This window comes from Tympanuchus pallidicinctus, unplaced genomic scaffold (genome assembly GCF_026119805.1).
Source record: "Tympanuchus pallidicinctus isolate F22 unplaced genomic scaffold, pur_lepc_1.0 scaffold3, whole genome shotgun sequence".
NCBI lineage: Eukaryota > Metazoa > Chordata > Aves > Galliformes > Phasianidae > Tympanuchus > Tympanuchus pallidicinctus.
Genome location: NW_026294747.1, coordinates 44,727,320 through 44,744,014, shown reverse-complemented (window position 1 = coordinate 44,744,014; position 16,695 = coordinate 44,727,320). Strand labels below are relative to the sequence as shown.

The 16,695-nt window shown below is 40.4% G+C and overlaps 1 protein-coding gene across 7 annotated transcripts; it reads left to right on the top strand.

Annotated features, from left to right (window-relative positions):
- The first annotated feature begins 250 nt into the window (after positions 1–250).
- LOC128086216 (alpha-1-antiproteinase 2-like) lies at positions 251–13,523 on the top strand. 7 transcript variants are annotated; one of them, XM_052694548.1, is made up of 8 exons: positions 251–369; positions 2,494–2,590; positions 3,091–3,173; positions 3,425–3,475; positions 7,416–8,084; positions 8,926–9,196; positions 10,999–11,146; positions 12,113–13,523. In XM_052694548.1, the coding sequence occupies exons 5-8, from the start codon at positions 7,433–7,435 to the stop codon at positions 12,317–12,319; spliced, it is 1,278 nt and encodes a 425-aa protein (XP_052550508.1). In that variant the 5' UTR covers positions 251–369; positions 2,494–2,590; positions 3,091–3,173; positions 3,425–3,475; positions 7,416–7,432; the 3' UTR covers positions 12,320–13,523. The 7 variants fall into 7 exon arrangements, with proteins under 7 accessions (XP_052550508.1, XP_052550509.1, XP_052550506.1 ...); XM_052694549.1 differs by having other exon boundaries at positions 3,425–3,509; XM_052694546.1 differs by lacking the exon at positions 3,425–3,475.
- The last annotated feature ends 3,172 nt before the right edge of the window (positions 13,524–16,695 follow it).

Genomic DNA, 16,695 nt, shown 5'->3' with positions numbered 1-16,695 from the left:
TTGAAAGGACAGGAGCAGAGCCTTGACATTGCTGTACCTTCTCTTTATTGCCACTGAGAGTAACTTCCTCCTGGAAGTCACTTCTGAGCTGTTTGTGTAATTAAGAGTGCAGTTCCCCTTGAAACACCTTGAGAGACAAATTAAATATTGCTGCGTGCAGAGCAAGAGAATGAGAGAGTGTATGTGAACTGCTGAATCACGGCCTGAACCTCTGATTGATCACAGGTGAAGGCAATTCACCTGTGCTGCCAGAAGGGGTGGAGCCTGGCTCCACCTCTCCTAGACCCATTTAAGAGCTGACTACCAGTGAGGAAGGATCATTTCTGGAGATCTCCTCCTCTGGAGTTTCACAGCAAGCCTAGGATATGGGTAAGCATTCTATCTATTCTGTTTTGGTATAATAACTGTGTAGCCAAGCTCTTTGTTATATTTCATGACTATATTATCTCTACATTCATTGATTATACAGAGATGTAGCCTTCAGCAGCTCCACACTGACATGCCATCTCAGTGCATCATATGTGCTCACTGTACTTCAGAGGGCATCATCAGAACAGCAACCCATCGTGGTTTCAAATGGGATTCAGGGTAACCAGTTAAATATTTTAAAGAGATCAAAGTGTTCCTCCACCAGGAATGCAAGCATGCAGTTTTTCTAATTTAAATAACTGATTCATTTTAGGCTACAGTCAGTCTGTTTCCAAGGGAATTCAAGCTAGGTGACTTTTGTTAATGGAGACAACTTACTGAAGGTGAAAGTGTTATTAAGATCTTGTAATAATAATATGAAAAAAAGTAAATTAGAGTTCAAAATAATAAGATGCCTAATGTAGCTTGACCCAGATCTAGAGGAGCAAATGGAAGCTCTGTTATTTTTGAATTGTTTTTCAAAATGGCAGAGAAGCAGCCCATTAACTCTAGAAAATAAAATGCTCTGTGTTCAACATTATCAAACACTGAAAAAGAATGTCAGTAAATTTCAGGGTAATACACATGCTTGATGAAACTATTGGATGCTAAAGGGAAAAAAAAAATCCGGCATCAATGCTGGTAACATCAGATATTGGTGCACATCAGATTTTATTCGTTTTTTTCCTTTTGCCTTCTCATCCAGATATCAGCAGCTAAGGGACACTTTTCATTGCTAGAATAAACTGTTCTTAAGTAAGTCACATTAAGTTGTTTTTTCTTCACTTTTTTAATAACTTTAATCATAGCTGTAATTTTTGTACTTTATTGTGTTGTCTTTCGTCTCTTAGTGCTTATTATTGTTCCCCTGTAGACATTTAAGGTAAAACTCTGTACTTCTGGGGGCTGCTTTCACTTCGTTAAGCACTGAAGCATTCAGCTGCTTTACCAATATCTCACCAGCTGGTAAACAACTCGAACAAATGCTCTAGCAGTCTTAATCCAAACTGGTACTGAACAACTCTGCATTTGCCTTTGCATGTGTGAAAGGCACAGAGAAGCCTAGAAAGACAGAATTTGTAAATGTAAAGCCTTGTTTCAACACATGGTCTGCAAAGAAAAACCCTAATCTCCACAGAAGATTCAGCAATGCCTCCTTTAAGATGAAGTTGCTGCTGTGATCCCCCACTTGCCACTGGGATGCTCCTGCTGGATGTGAGGTGCTCATCTATGCAATGACCCGTTATATTCTCCAAACTCGCATTAGCACAGATCCTAATGCTCTTCTTCCACAGTGCTGCAGGGTTACAGACTTCTGCAAGGAGTTTGTTGTGAAGAAGGTTTGTATGAAACACAAGTGGCCTTCCTGATGGGTCCATCTTCACACAAATCATGTTTTAGCTTACTAGCCTGATGCTTCCTCCCCTGCAATTTGAGAGTACTTGCAGTTGGTGGCAGTACACCAGGGCATAATGTTGCTGATTGTCCACCTACACACCAGTCTGGCTGGGGTAGCACGAATGATATAGTACCCATCTCTGTCATCATATCACTGTCCCTACAACAACCTGGAGCCACTAGATACACTGATATTACCTCTTTAAGTTTACTAGTGAAGTCCCTAGCACCTGTCACTTATTAGACAAATAAGAATGATTATAATTTAATAATAATAATTTAAAGTTAATAAACCATATAAAGCTATTCACATTCTGGTGTGAAGAGGAAGAATATTGAGATGAGATGTGACAATAGCATGCATCTAGCAGTCTTTTCCTAATGCTTTATCTAGTATTATGGATGTGTTTAATTTTACTCATTTCAGTAGTTCTAATGTAGCTAGTCAGGCTATTTGTAGAAATTAATGGTGTATGCAAGCTATGTGCTAGAGTGAAAGGCTGATTTCCCAGCAGGGGACAGTGCAGAAATGCAGGAGAACTCTTACAACTGTTGTAACCAAAGGCAGGGTTAGGCCACATGTATACAGCAAGAGTCAGCTGCCTTCTCCAAAAAATTGTCTTCTCTGTTTGCTCTGCTCTGTTCCTAATGTAATAACACCTGTCTGCCTTGGTTAATATTTTCTAGAGGACGCTTTGCTTTCATAATGCTATTTAACAGTATAAATAACAGAGGGTGCTGCAGGGTAGTTCTGGTGAGGACAGCAGGATCCTTGAAAATTGCTGTAAGTAGAGACTTTTTTTTTTTTTTTTTTTTTTTTTTTTTTCCTCTTACGGAGATTTCAAAAGTGTATCATATTGCAGTCAGTTGATTTTAAGACTTTTGTAGTATATTAAATCTGACTTAGCAACTGTTCCAGTGGTAAAGAGGCTTACTTGGCCAATTGGATACAAAGCACACAGGCACCATTTAGGCGTTTGCCTGTATGTTGTTATGTGATTGGCAGGAGTACCAAGAATGGCAGACAAGGGTGTCATTGCCTTGTGGGGAAGCAAGGTGATCTCTAGAGCCAACAAATCTTCAATATCTGAAGAGGGGAATTCCCCTGACATACCTCCTGCTATTCCCAGCTAGAGGGAACAGGCCCTGTTTTGTTCAGAGCCTGGGGATGGGTGCCTAGAGTACAGATAATGTTTTTAAACTAATTTTACTACAATATATTCAAGGCCAGATGTAATACCTTTGCTTAGAGAATAGGATATCTGAGCTGTACTTCTCTTTCAGATGAGACATCTACTTGTATCCTCTAATCAGACTGAAGGATAATTGAGCAGGAAGGAGGGAAAAGTTGTTCTTCAGCTGCTCAGGTGAGCTGAAATCACGGTGATGCTGAACTGTAATGTTCATGTAGAGACTGTATAGTGATCAGGTGTACACTGGAAAGCGAAAACTAGGAACTCAGTCTGATCTGTTCATGGCTGCCCTAAATACTACATTTCCCTTTTTTTCTTCTGGCCTCAGTAATACTTTATCCATAGGTATGTGTGGTAGCACAGATCCAAAAAGTAAATACTAAGAGCGCTCTAAAGAGTGAGAGACTGTGTTCACCTGTTTCCAGGTAAAAGAAGCCTCGAAGGGGTGATGCCATTCTTGAGGGCTGCAATTCCTGGTGAGCTCTTACATCCCAAGCTATCTTGCAGAAGGCAGGTGACGCTGGGAACAGCTCTGATTTTATTCCCTCTCTTCCCTTCTCCCAGGGTTTGGTTGGATTTATGCGAGCAAATTTGGCAGAGGTATTGATGTTTTATATAACTTAGAAGTTTTACTCAAAAACGTCTAACAGAGAAGTTTACTCCATACAGAGAAAAGTAACACACCTGATTACAGAAATCATTGACTTACACACATGTAGGATTGCATGCATTTCTAAATAACATTCTAAAATTGATTTCTATGTTTCTATTGCAAAAGTAATTACTTTAATGAAACAGTGACAATGACTGGATTCTTTTCAGAATCTGATACCTTCAACTTGTGCCTGCAGTGTTCTCAGGTCCTGGGTGCAGGGGTATCAAAACTCTGAATCTCAGAAATAAATATCTAGCTGATCGCTCTTGACAACTGCCTGAGCTTGTCCAGGAACATGATGGGAGGTATCTTGAGAACTTTCAGGCCAGCCAGTAAAAAACAAGTGAATCTGTAGTGCTCCTGTAAATAGGCCATCATGTGCAGTGGGTTTCTGAGACCAGTTTCTCACACACAAATGTGAGTAGTCAGTTCCTTCTTTTGTGACTTTTGTGTGCTTGAATTCTTTTAGTTTCTTCTTTGGATATGACCATGAGTAGCTGAGATGAGTTCAACAGACACTACTGATGGTGGTGGGGTCGTGTGTTGTTATGCCTGGTCCCCTGAGGGACCAGCTATCAGGACAAAATTTCTCAGTTTTCCTCATTTGATTGTTTTTAAGAGGGGAGCAGCACCATCTGGTGAGCAAATAGCTTTTCTATTTCTTGCCTGCATGCATTTTCAAACAGTGCAAATGTTCATGTCTAAAAGGAGTATAGGTGAAGATCCCTTATGGGAGCAGAATGGGATGAATACTCATCTCCAAATCACTGAGACAAAAATCAGCCCTCAAATAGACAAACTAACTGTATCCACAAAGAATCAACTTCTGTCAGTTGGAAAACTTGGCCTCGTTCTGTTATAGGTGTTCTAGTGGACTTATTTTGAGGCAACAGCCAGTCCCAGTTTTCTCCATTTTCTTTCTAGGAAAGAGCATCTTAAAAAAAAAAAAAAAAAAAAAAAAGTCATTCTGGTTTGCATGGTAGGAAAGATTGTAATATACTAAATGAATGTTATCACCAAATTTATTATGGATAAATTGCTTGAAACATCACTATCCTACAGGTGTTGGCATGTTCCTGTGCCACTGTCAGGCTTGACTGAAAGCTTTTCATGAATACTGAAAATATATTGTCATGGCCTGACATAGACAAAAGGAAGAAAAGAGGCAGAGAATTCAACTGTTTTTCTTCCAGGCTATTCAACAAATTATTGTAAATATGGCATTGCAATTGAATAGCTCTTCACTGTATTCCCATGTCTGTGGGCAATCTGACAGGATGTCTCTTGGCAAACTGTTCTCCAGAGACAGTATGAGTCTTAAGAAAGAAAGCTTTCTTCTAAATTATCCTTTTCAGATAGGGAATTCCCTAGGGCTTTTTAAGCAGAGATTCTTAGCTCTTTGTTCTTTAATAAGTGTACAGTAAGTGTTTGGTAGGAAAACTCAATCATGAGGATAGCCTAAGAATCTGCTCCAAAGCAAAATAGTTGTTAACTTATCACTGGATAATTTTCTGCTAACTTAAAAGTGCAGTACTATCAACTAGAGTAGTAAACACAAAGTAGAAGAAATAGCTCCCAGTCACATTCTAAAGGCTTACAGGATCTAAATTCTATTATGAAAGTGTCCCCATTAAGCATACACACAAGAAAGAACCTCTACACACTACAGCTGCTGAGTCTTTCATAATCGCATGATTTTAGAATCCACCATTACCAAGATTTCTGTGAAAGCTGACTCATAACTCTTGAACGTTTGTGATTGGCCAGTGCTGAGTAACAGATGGATGATTCGCATTCAGATTGTAGTTAATTATCTGTGAAAATAAATGAAATTAATTCTGTGAAAACTAAACATGAAAAGCAAATATGTCATAACTGCATAGAGCAAAAATATCAGGATAGAAGAAAAATCCTTCTGAAAACTATAACCAATACTTTACAAAGCTCATACACCCATTAGCTACAATTTTGAGGCCAGATTAGTTAAATTCCATTCCTACATTGCACTCGAAATTGAAAGAAATTGTCATTTCAGTGCCTATATACAAAAATCCACCTATATGCTGTGCCTTGTTATAGATAGTAAATGTGATGAGATAGGGAACAGGTAGTGACTTCTGTTTTAAAATGAAATATTTCATTCTTTTTTGTTCTTGCTGTTTTTAATAAATCATGCCTGCAGTTGAGTAAATTCACAGTAAGTAATTTATTCAGAGACAGATTCTGAATCAGACCTCTAGATACATGGAAATAGATTAGGCTCACATTTTGTGCTTTTGTCTGGGAGCAGATTTCAAAGTCTGACTAACACATTGGATCACACATAGCTGGCTTTAAATATTCAGAACTGGAGCTTTATGATGAGTTAGAAGTGGATAGTTATACTGAGCAGTATCATTTCAATGACAGAATCAAAGGAGGAGGCCAAAATATAATTTAAAACTACTGTGCACAGTAATTGAAAATGCAGTTACCAGGGATGCTCATGGCCATTCCAATTTATCAATAATATAGTCTTGCTGCAAGCAGGACTGCCTGCTTTCATCAGACTTGCAGTTGTTTAAATATCTGATTATAGCTCAAAATATTTTGTTGCTCTTATTCAAGTCTAATCATAACTAGATAATCAAATACTAATGAAAAGTGATCTCTCTGCTGTGGTGAAATCAGGACCATGATCATATCACTTTCTGACCACAATCTATCAAGTCAAATAATACAAGAATAGAAAGGTGCAATTAGAATATGTCCCTCCTCGTACAAGTTCTAGCAAATCTGGCTCATTACCTCCACACATCCTTTGGAAGTTTCTCACCATTTCTTTGCATTAGATTCAAGAGAAATGAGGCCCACTGGGACTCTACATTTCCAATGTCCAATTGTAAGAGCTGTTACAGTGTCTGCTCTGTAAAGAAATGTAGACAACACAGCTGAGAGTAACAGGATAAGATAAATGTACTGCCCTTTGACCAGTAGAGCATCTGATAAAAATAAGGCTTTGCTTTCATTGGTGTCACTGTCTCCTTTCGCTGTGTTGAAAATGAATCCTCTCCAATGGTTCGGTTTGTCTCTTAAGAGATAGAATAAGAACCCAAAGTAATGTTTTAAGTGTCGTATCATTTTTATAGAGAAAGGAAGAGAATCTATTCATTAGAGACATAGAGCTTCATATTTGGTTTGTTCTCTTGAAATGAAGGGCCTTATCAGTCTGACCAAAAGGTTATTTAAAGATCTCTGGGCCTAACTACTCCAGTTCTATTTGTACATAGCTACTGCTGTCTGTCCACTTGTGTGAATTTCCTCTCTCTTTCCTTACTCACAGAACATCCAGACTTGCTCTGTGATGTTCTTTCGAGGAATTATCTTAGACCATTATTGTCAAAAGCACAGTACTATTGCAGCCCTCCAATGATTAGTCATGGTGTGTTTTCTGGTGGGGGTATGCTTTCTTGTCTGGCCTGCTGAGGGTGCTGTGTATTCAGCAAATCAGTGCTAAAAATTCAGCACTAAATGCCTTTGTGGGCATTTAGTGTGAGGCAGAAAGAGTCCTGGAAGATTAGTCAGAAGGCCAGAGGAAATTAAAACAAACAACAAAAAAAGAAAAAAAATCATGTCTGGTGAAAGATTTATTTTATTTTTTTTCTTTTAAAGGAAATTAAGATGAGAAAAATGTGAGCTCTTTTTTAGTGAGAATGACAAAATAACTCTTTCTATTTGATTATTTAGCTTACCTTAATCATAAATTTTCCTTTTCTCCATAGGATTTTAATACAAGAAGATGAAGACTGTATTTTTTTATATATGTTTGCTTCTGGCTGGGCTTCATGCTTTTGCTTATGGTCAGCTTACAGCCAGCCACCACAACGGACGTGATCCAAACGAACCTAACTATCATATGCATCACAGTGCTGAAGCGGCTGCTTGCCTCAAGCTAGTGCCAAACAATGCTGACTTTGCATTTAAACTTCTAAATGAAGTTGCACTGGAAGAGCCTAATAAGAACATTTTCTTCTCTCCTGTAAGCATCTCCACTGCCTTTGCAACGCTGGCCCTGGGGGCTAGGTCAGTCACCAAGATTCAGATCCTGGAAGGACTTGCCTTTAACCTTACAGAAATTCAGGAGAAAGAGATACATGAAGGCTTCCACAATCTCATGCACATGCTGAGCCATCCTGAGAGTGGGGTACAGCTCAACATGGGGAATGCAATCTTTCTAACAGAGAAGCTGAAACCACTAGAAAAGTTTTTAGATGATGCCAAACCTTTGTATCAACTAGAGGTTTTAGCTACTGACTTCAACAATCCCACAGAGGCTGAGAAGGAGATCAATGATTATGTAGAGAATAAAACAGAAGGGAAGATTACTAATTTGGTTAAGGAAATTGATCCACAGACTGTAATGCTCCTGGCTAGCTTTGTTTTCTTTAGAGGTAAGTCATTTAATGTTTGTGTTATTTGTTTTTATTAAGTGATCTCATCAGCTGCCTCATTGGGAAATTGTTCCAGCAGAAATTTCAAATCCTCTTTGATGGGATTGAAGCCCATGTGGTGTGCTTGGGACAAGGAGAGCAGCAGAACCCTGCACAAAGAGACCCTGAAGGCTGAGCTCTGCTCAAGGCCGATGCAGGAACTGTGCTCTGGGATGCAGCCCTAGACACTTTCATGGCTCCAGTTGCCCCACATTTTTTCAGATTTCAATAAATGCATATCTAATCTTTTAGAAGTCTGTAGAAGCACGCACTGTTCACTGGTCTAATTTGTTATATACTATAAAATCCTATTTTTTCCTTCTGAAGTCCTTAGAATATATACACACAAACATATTTATATATGAAAGAAGCTACTGCTGATCAGATGAAGGCATTTTAAGGAACAGTATTTCCGATGTGGATTTCACTATGTGGTATTAAGCTTGACACAGCAGCACTCAAATATAGGATCCTACATCAATTTTATCTATAGATAGAGACTTCTGTTAAAGTTAATAGAAATCAAATGTATGCAGAATACAGATGCTGTCAGATGAGCCCTTAAATCATAATTTACAGAAAGATTACTAAGATCATCTGAAGAGAGAAGTAATACAATCTAATACACTTTCTTGACTGAGTAAAAGATTCTTGATTTACTGTGACATACATCTTAAAATGTTACGTTTGAAAACTGAATTTATGAATTGGAAGAATAGGTGCATACGATTAGCTATATAACATTCCATCTATGATAAGATGAGACATGGGACATTCAGTTGCATTTCCCTTTCTGTATCAGGCAACTGGGAAAAGCCTTTTAAACCAGAGAATACTCAAGAGAGGGAGTTCTTTGTGGATGCTGAAACTACTGTGAAAGTTCCTATGATGTATCAAGTTGGCACATTTGATTTGTATTTTGATGAGGACCCGCCTTGCACCGTGGTACGTCTTCATTACAATGGAAGTGCTACTGCATTTCTAGTTCTGCCAGCAAAAGGGAAAATGAAGCGGTTAGAGCAAACTCTGGACAAGGAAAGAGTCAAGAAATGGTCAGACCATCTATTCAAGAGGTAATCTGCCAGTCAGCTGCAGCGGGACCTAGATCTATGCTTTTTTTCCTCTCTTTTGGAAATGCAATGCTACAGAGTGGCTGATTCTGATAACTGAGTGGTCTTTTTTTTTTTTTTTCTTGTGCATCCTAGCTATAAAAATATTGCAGCTAGTTAGTATTTAACTATTCCCTGGCTTATGCCTGTGTGACCTTATGCTTCCTCCACCAGAGCACAAACCACCCTGAGGGGGTCTTGAGAGTGCTGAAGAGTAATCCCTTATAGGATTTCTGAAACAGTCCACTGCCTGAGTGAGAAAGTGGCAGTTCAAAAGCAGTTCTAATCGCATCTCAATTAATATATTCTACCTCATATGTGTCACTGACACATATAACTCAGAAATATGTCTAAACCCTAAATAAATGATGACTATATTAATTCATAATATGCCCTACACAGATGTTGTCCTTACCCCTGCATTACCCAGTGGTTGTTAGAGCAGGCTGGTGACTGATTACAGGTTGCCTGATTTTTCTGGAATTCTGTTTCTGAAACTGTTAAAATCTAAGGAGATTTTTGTCAGCTCCTACCACTGAAACTAGCATCAGCTAGTATGTATCTCAATATTATTTGACTGAGAGGACAGAAATCTAAGCACCAGTTGATGAGTAATATCAAGGTGATATGTGCCTAATTTACCAAGCTCGGCCCTGATTCTCAACAAGACTTAGCAGTTCACACCCATGATTCTTGGTGTATGCCATAGAAATACTGACACAGTTAACAAAGACATAATGGGTAACAAAGTGGATATGAACTAATATGTGATGCCTCAGCTCTGAAAAATAAAAATGTAATTCTCAGGTGCAAATTAGGAAAACTCATATCTAAATAAGTTACTTGTGCAAGCACCTTCAAGTCCCACATATACATACGTTCTTCATAGGAAATAGAGAGAACCAAAAGGCAATTTTGATTCTTCTAGTTTGATTATTCTAGAGCTAATAAGCTTGATCCTATCATCTTCTTATACTCTGGGCAGTAACACATAAAGGCGGCAGCAGTTGTCTTGAATTCTGTTCACTTCACTCCAGGGAAAGACAGAAGATGTGATTTACTTAAAAGGCAAATCCTGCTCTAAAGCCCCTTAGACAGCATGTGAAAGAAATCAAGTGAAAACCATAGCAAGCAGGAGTTGTACACAGATAGTCTGGAGGTGGCACAAATTCAATCAGGAGTAACTTGAGGAATACATTTTGATCTCTGGAGCTGGACAGAACTTGTTCAGCATGTCTACCCTACCTATCTGCTTCTCACTGTTGAACACAGGCTCTATCACAGCAAGTGTCCAGAGGAGAGACATTAGAAAATGGAGAAGATGAGGTGCCCTGTGCAGGTGTCAGGATGAAGAACCTTCCCCTGAGTGATGCCAAAGAACTACTTTGGTTTGAATTGCTGGGGTTTATCACATCTTTCCCCAGGCAGATCTGTATGTACCCTATTTCATGCCCCTCCCTGCTTGAGTGATATGGGCTGTCATCTCTGTGTCTCATGTTTCCTAACTGTAAAGAGACTCTCATTACTGCTCTCCTCTGCTGAGTGCTCTCACATTTGATAAAGAAAAACACCAGATAAATATCACTGTTATTACTGTGAGTTACAGCATCTGTAAGAAGAGCCAACAGACTACTGCTCATTCTATTTTTATGGCTGGTCCAGACCCCTGGTATTTGATACCCATAGGAATGACACAGCTTTCCCATGAACATTTACCTCTGCAAAAGATCTCTTACTACCCTCTGTACTTTTCTTCTGCCCAACAGCAAAATACAGCTCTACTTCCCCAAATTTTCTATCTCTGGGAGCTATGAAATAACAAACATACTTAGCAAGATGGGAATTGTGGACGTGTTCACCAACCAGGCAGATCTCTCCGGCATCACTGGTATCCCAGAGCTGAAGGTTTCTAAAGTAAGTCTGTTGCCACCAACCTTTTTCTTCCTTTCACACACACCCCCCTGTGGCGTGTAGAAACATCAGTTAAACACAGATCTTGGCTTTCTAGCTTCCCATATCCTGGATGATCCTGGCTTCAGTCTGTAAGTTTACAACTGAGAGGAATTTGGCTGCCAATGACAATGATCAGATTAGTTTGCTGCACAGTTCTTTTTCCCAGGGCTGCTTTCAAGATCTCCCAGGGTGTATCTAGAGCATGAGAAGAACACCAAATGTCAGCTTCTCAGGAAGAGCCATTATTTGTTCCTAGCCCCACCTCAGCCCACTCTACTGGTCTGTTGAGTCAGTTTTGGAAGTGCAGAGCTGACCCCCTTTAACATGTACCTGGGAAGCGGACAAGAGACAGAGCAGCACTCTGATTACTTTGGGCCAGAATGGCTGAAGGCAGGAATGAAGCTCTACTAGGTGTGGGGGGCAGCTGGGCACAGGCACCTCGCTTATGTCAGCATAATGAGGAAAAACTGGGAAAGCACAAGGGAAAGGAAGATCAAGGAAAACTTCAAGATTAAGGGATGAAATTTAGATAAAAGAGACTCTCATTTTTTTAAATTCTTTTTTTTTTTAAATTTTTAATTCTTAAGTGGCAGTTTATCTTGTATTTGCCTAAACAATCCCCCTTCCTCCTCTTCAGCTGCCTCTTTTCCTCAGATGTAATTGGGCAAATGAAAGCATTTGACCCAAGCATATGAGCACAGTATGTTCTCTTTTTCTTTATCTCATGAGGAGCTGAGAGAATTTCTGCTGCTCTATCCTGGTCTTCATTTAAAGCAGCTGCCTATAGCAATGCAGCTCACATCTTTTCTGCTCCTACAAATCCTCCTGTGGAGGATCCTCCAAAGGAGGAGTGGTGTAAATGGAGCCTGGTTCATCTTTCACATGGCTGGTTACTGCTCCAAATGACTGTGTCTTCTTTCTTCCTAGGTTGTCCATAAGGCTGCTCTGGATGTTGATGAGAGAGGAACTGAGGCAGCAGCAACAATTGCTCCTAAAATAATGGCCCTCACTCGTGCTCCAGTCATCGAATTCAACCGTCCCTTCCTGATGCTGATTTTTGACAGAGACACAAACAGTACTCTCTTCATAGGAAAAATAGCTAACCCAACTACCACTAACAGAAGTGAGATATGAACTCTAATTATTGTTACTAATTAAAGAAGATGTGAAACTGCATGATGCTTATTTCTATTTGCACCAGTGTAGCATACAGCTCTTTTCCAGGAGGAGTTTTTATTCCAGGTCATTACCAAAAATTCTAGGTACTGATTGTGACACTTTCTTAGGAGGAAGTATGAAAAAATGTTTTAAATTCCTCTACCAAAGAATGACTGTTTATTTGACTGAGAAACAAGGGAAGACCTGTTAAGATTTGACAGTATTCAGAGATAAATGTTTGTATAACAATGGAAGACTTCTGCTTAGCAATTCATTGTCAGTCAGAATATCAGATTAAATGATTAACACTTCTGCAAACAAAGCCTAAGCAGTTGTAATTTACCATAAATACATAAGCAAGTAAATAAGAAATGAGAAAAGCTGAATCAACAAAGTAGGGTCATGAGAGACTGAAGCTTCCATTAACACCAGAGTACATGAGGAGTTATTTTCCAGCGGGCACAGAGAAGTCTCTTCTCCATAAATCATCACTTTACGTTAATCTAGCAGCAAATATTTCTGGAAAACCTTCCTTCAGCTCAAAACAGAGCTTTTCTTCAGCCCGAGGACTTCCAAACAAGTATTGTCTATTTGACAGACTTAGCACACATTAGTAGTTGAGTCTTCACACATGCATCCATCAGTGGTCAGGAAGATGTAGCTAGATGAGCAGGTGAGGTATTTGGACAACAATTACCCAAGCATATTGTCAGATGAGATTTGTAGAAAACGCCTAATTAGGGTCTAGCAGAGTGCCATCCTTCCATGGCTACCAAGGTAGATATGTAGGTATCACCTTGTGAGCAGATCTCCAGACTCATGGAGTGCTGACAGCCAACTATGAGAGTTAGAACAGCCTGAGGGCAGAATGATAACCTCTTTCAACAGACTTGCTTTGAAAGTGGGTACAAGAACACAGCTAACTCTTAACTACAACTGCAGTTTTGGAAGCAAGTGAAATGGTATCACAGCATCAGAAAACACTGTAGGAGCAGCCAAATGGCTTGGGATGCAAGAAGCTTCAGCCATATGTTGAACAGTCTCTGAAATTACAGCAAGGGTGATTTTCAGCCTGACACACATAAGGAAGACCAAAGTACTGTCTCTCCTTTACTGCCAAAAGAAAATTTCCCTTTCTGTTCTGTGTTTCTAATAAAAATTCTCCAGTTGACTGTCACAATTGGTTCTCAGTTGGGTTTTTTGTCTAACTGCTCACAATCTCTGAAAAGAAAAGTTTATGACCAAGGACTTAACACAGATGGCAGGAATCCCAGTGAATGAGATACACGTACACTACACAATCTTCCTGGCCCCTTCCTGCATTCACCTCCATCTGTTACAGTGGCTCTGTGGCCCAACACACACACACACAAATAATTCCTAAGGCAACCTGTCTGACCACACAGGTTTGTCATCTTTCTGAAATATAACTGCACAATACAGAATTAACAGTGCCAGTCTTAGCCATTATCACTCCTACTGTTAACTGACATACAGAGAAGCAACAGTGAAACATAGAGGTTCGATGAGGTCAGATCTTCAAGTAAGATTTCTTGAGCACCTGAGAACCATGCCAATTTTCTCTGGATAAAAAAAAAAAAAAAAGTGACATATTTGATCTTAGTGTGATTTGTGGTTCACATCAAGAAATGTGGAAGAAACACAATGTCCCAGATGCACAATTATCTGTGGCAGTCACAAGGCTAAATCTTGTTCCCTTGCTTGTAAACCATTTTGGAATGGATATTTATAAATAGAATGTAGTAGAAAGATGATTGTTCCCACATGATACTGGGAAAGAGATGAAGATCAAGAGAATCCCCCACATCAGCTGAATCAGCTTTTTCAGGCCATAAATATCTATTTTGGGAAAGAGACTGCTTTCCTTCCTACCCTCACAGACGCATGCCCCAGTCACAAGCAGGATGTGGGAGTTCTGTTTTTCTCCTACATTCTGAAAAAAAAAGAAAAAAAAAAAAGAGATTGCAGGGCTCTAGGAAGGAAAGAGAGGCAAACATGCTGCCATGCAGAACTAGTGCTCTGCAATGTCTCTCTTGGATAACCTCTCTGAGCTGGGACAGCAGGCAATGCAAAGTCTAGGTGCCAACCATGGGAGAACAGAGTGGCAACAGCCAGCAATGTGCGTCTGCCATCCTCACAAGATATTTCCTGCCAGTGTCATGATCAGTGCTGGGGAGCTGTCTGCCAGACTTGCTTCATCAGGCAGCAGCCCCTGGTTTACTGACACCTTGCTATGATTTTTCCACTGCAGGATTTGCCAGAGACAGTGTTGAAGTAGAGGCAGGCACCACACTCAGCACAAAAGAGCAGCAGACAGCTTGCTCCCTGCCTACGTCCATGCTGTGCTGTTTATTATGCGTCCCATCCTCATCTCTGCTCCAACCACCAAGTCCTACTCTCAGAATCCTGCTCTCATCACAATGAGCATCACCAAACAGATTTTCCCTTTTACACTTGCTCTTTGTATTTCCTCTCTGCACCAGCTCTTGTTCACAGCCTCCCACTCCACCTCCTGCAAACATTTTCCCCTCCCACCATCAGCACCATTCCTGCAGGAGGTGGATGCTGCTGGCTTGGCTAGGCAGTACTCACTTTCCTCCTACTCCCAAAAACTGGGGAAGAGTGGCAACAGGGCCCTTTGCCTCCTGCCAATCAGTCCTTTAGTGCTTACAGCACAGTGGGAAAAATTGGGCAAAAATGCATATTTCCAGCCCTCTCCCTTCACAGAGTCGCTCCCTTTGATGTAATTGTCAGTGAAGAAGAGAGGCCTCTCGGAAGTAATTACGGGCCACATTCATTAGCTACTGACACAGCAAGGGGTAAGGCTCAAAGCTGCACTCATGGCCATCCCAGGCTTTGGCGACCTGGGTAAATTCTGGTGAGATAGAAAGCCCCTTTTCATTGCAAGAGCACGGGGTGCACATCTCTCCATCTGTCAGGCTCTGCTTGACTACATGTGGGCTGCCTGGAGTTTTGTCTTAGCCTCTTTATGTGTAACAGTACTGGATACATATTGTGACCTAATTTATTATTTTCCTTGGATTTGTATAATTGTATAACAACTATGCATCACTAGAAATACAGATCTCTATTACCAGTAATTATCAAGAACGAGCATGTGTTCTGTCTATGGACCTAGAATGAAAAATGAAAGGGTACAGGTGCAGAGTGATGATAACGAGATTTGAGAGTTCAGGCTCAGAATGACACTGGTGGCCTCAGGGCCATAAACAGCTCATCAGTGCACAGTAACTGACCTTCAAAAGACTGCAGCCTCTGAAGCTGGGTAAAACCAGTCTTGGAGATAAACAGAACACAGACTGAGTGCTCAGTGCATGAAAGGCACACCACAGGTAGTAAGATCAATTGTGTGGGGATCTGTGAACCAGTGAAGGAGCAAAATGTACAGAAAAATAGAAAGTATATAAAAGTGATGCCAACAGGACCCTGGAGTTTGTACCTTCACCTTCCTCCCATCAAGGATCAGGATGCAGCTGTCCCACTGTGCCCTTCCCTCAGGGATGAAGCCACAAACCTAAGGATCAAGCACGGCAGAGAAAGGGTGATCATAACACCAGGGAGACTACTAAAACCTTTCCATGTATTAGTTTTAACTGCAAGTAATCTGTACAACGTCTTAGTTTTGTAACTAGACCAATTACAGTTCTTGGGAAAAAAATGGTGAGATACCAGTAAGGCTGCTGGTAAGTTCTCATCTTTGCATACAAGGCAGCATCAGACACACTAGCAGTCCCAAGGGTCACTGAAAAGGGAAGAGAAGCAAAAGTCTTGCACACTGTTACATGCTGGGTCCTCATCACAAAGCTGTTCTGGATGTCATCTTGTGTTGTATTTATAGACAGAGTACATAATGATTTTAACAAAAAGACACAGATATAGAAAAAAACCTGCTTCACAGTGAAAACAGGGAGACTGAGGAGATGAGGATCTCACCACCATCACATCCTACAGGCAAATGAAGCAAAGCAACAGTCAGGAGAATTGTCCTGCAACCAGGGACCTGCTGGCTGACCACTCCTGTGCTAACAGGTTTCCCTGGCTGGGGCAGTCAGAAGAAACCTGTCTCACCAGCAGAGCTTTAATCTTTCGCCCTGAAAACAGAGGAAGGCAATGCAAAACTTCTTTTCTTTGCCCCCTTATCTTATCTGACATGCCGACACTCTGTTACTCAGTCACTAGATGTTTAGCAACTTGACCAAAAGCACTTTTTTCATCATTATTTATTCTATCTTATCTCCAGTAACTGAGGCAGTCAGCTACAAATTGGTGGAAGGCATCATCAGCCTGCCTCTGTTCACTGAAATGGAAGT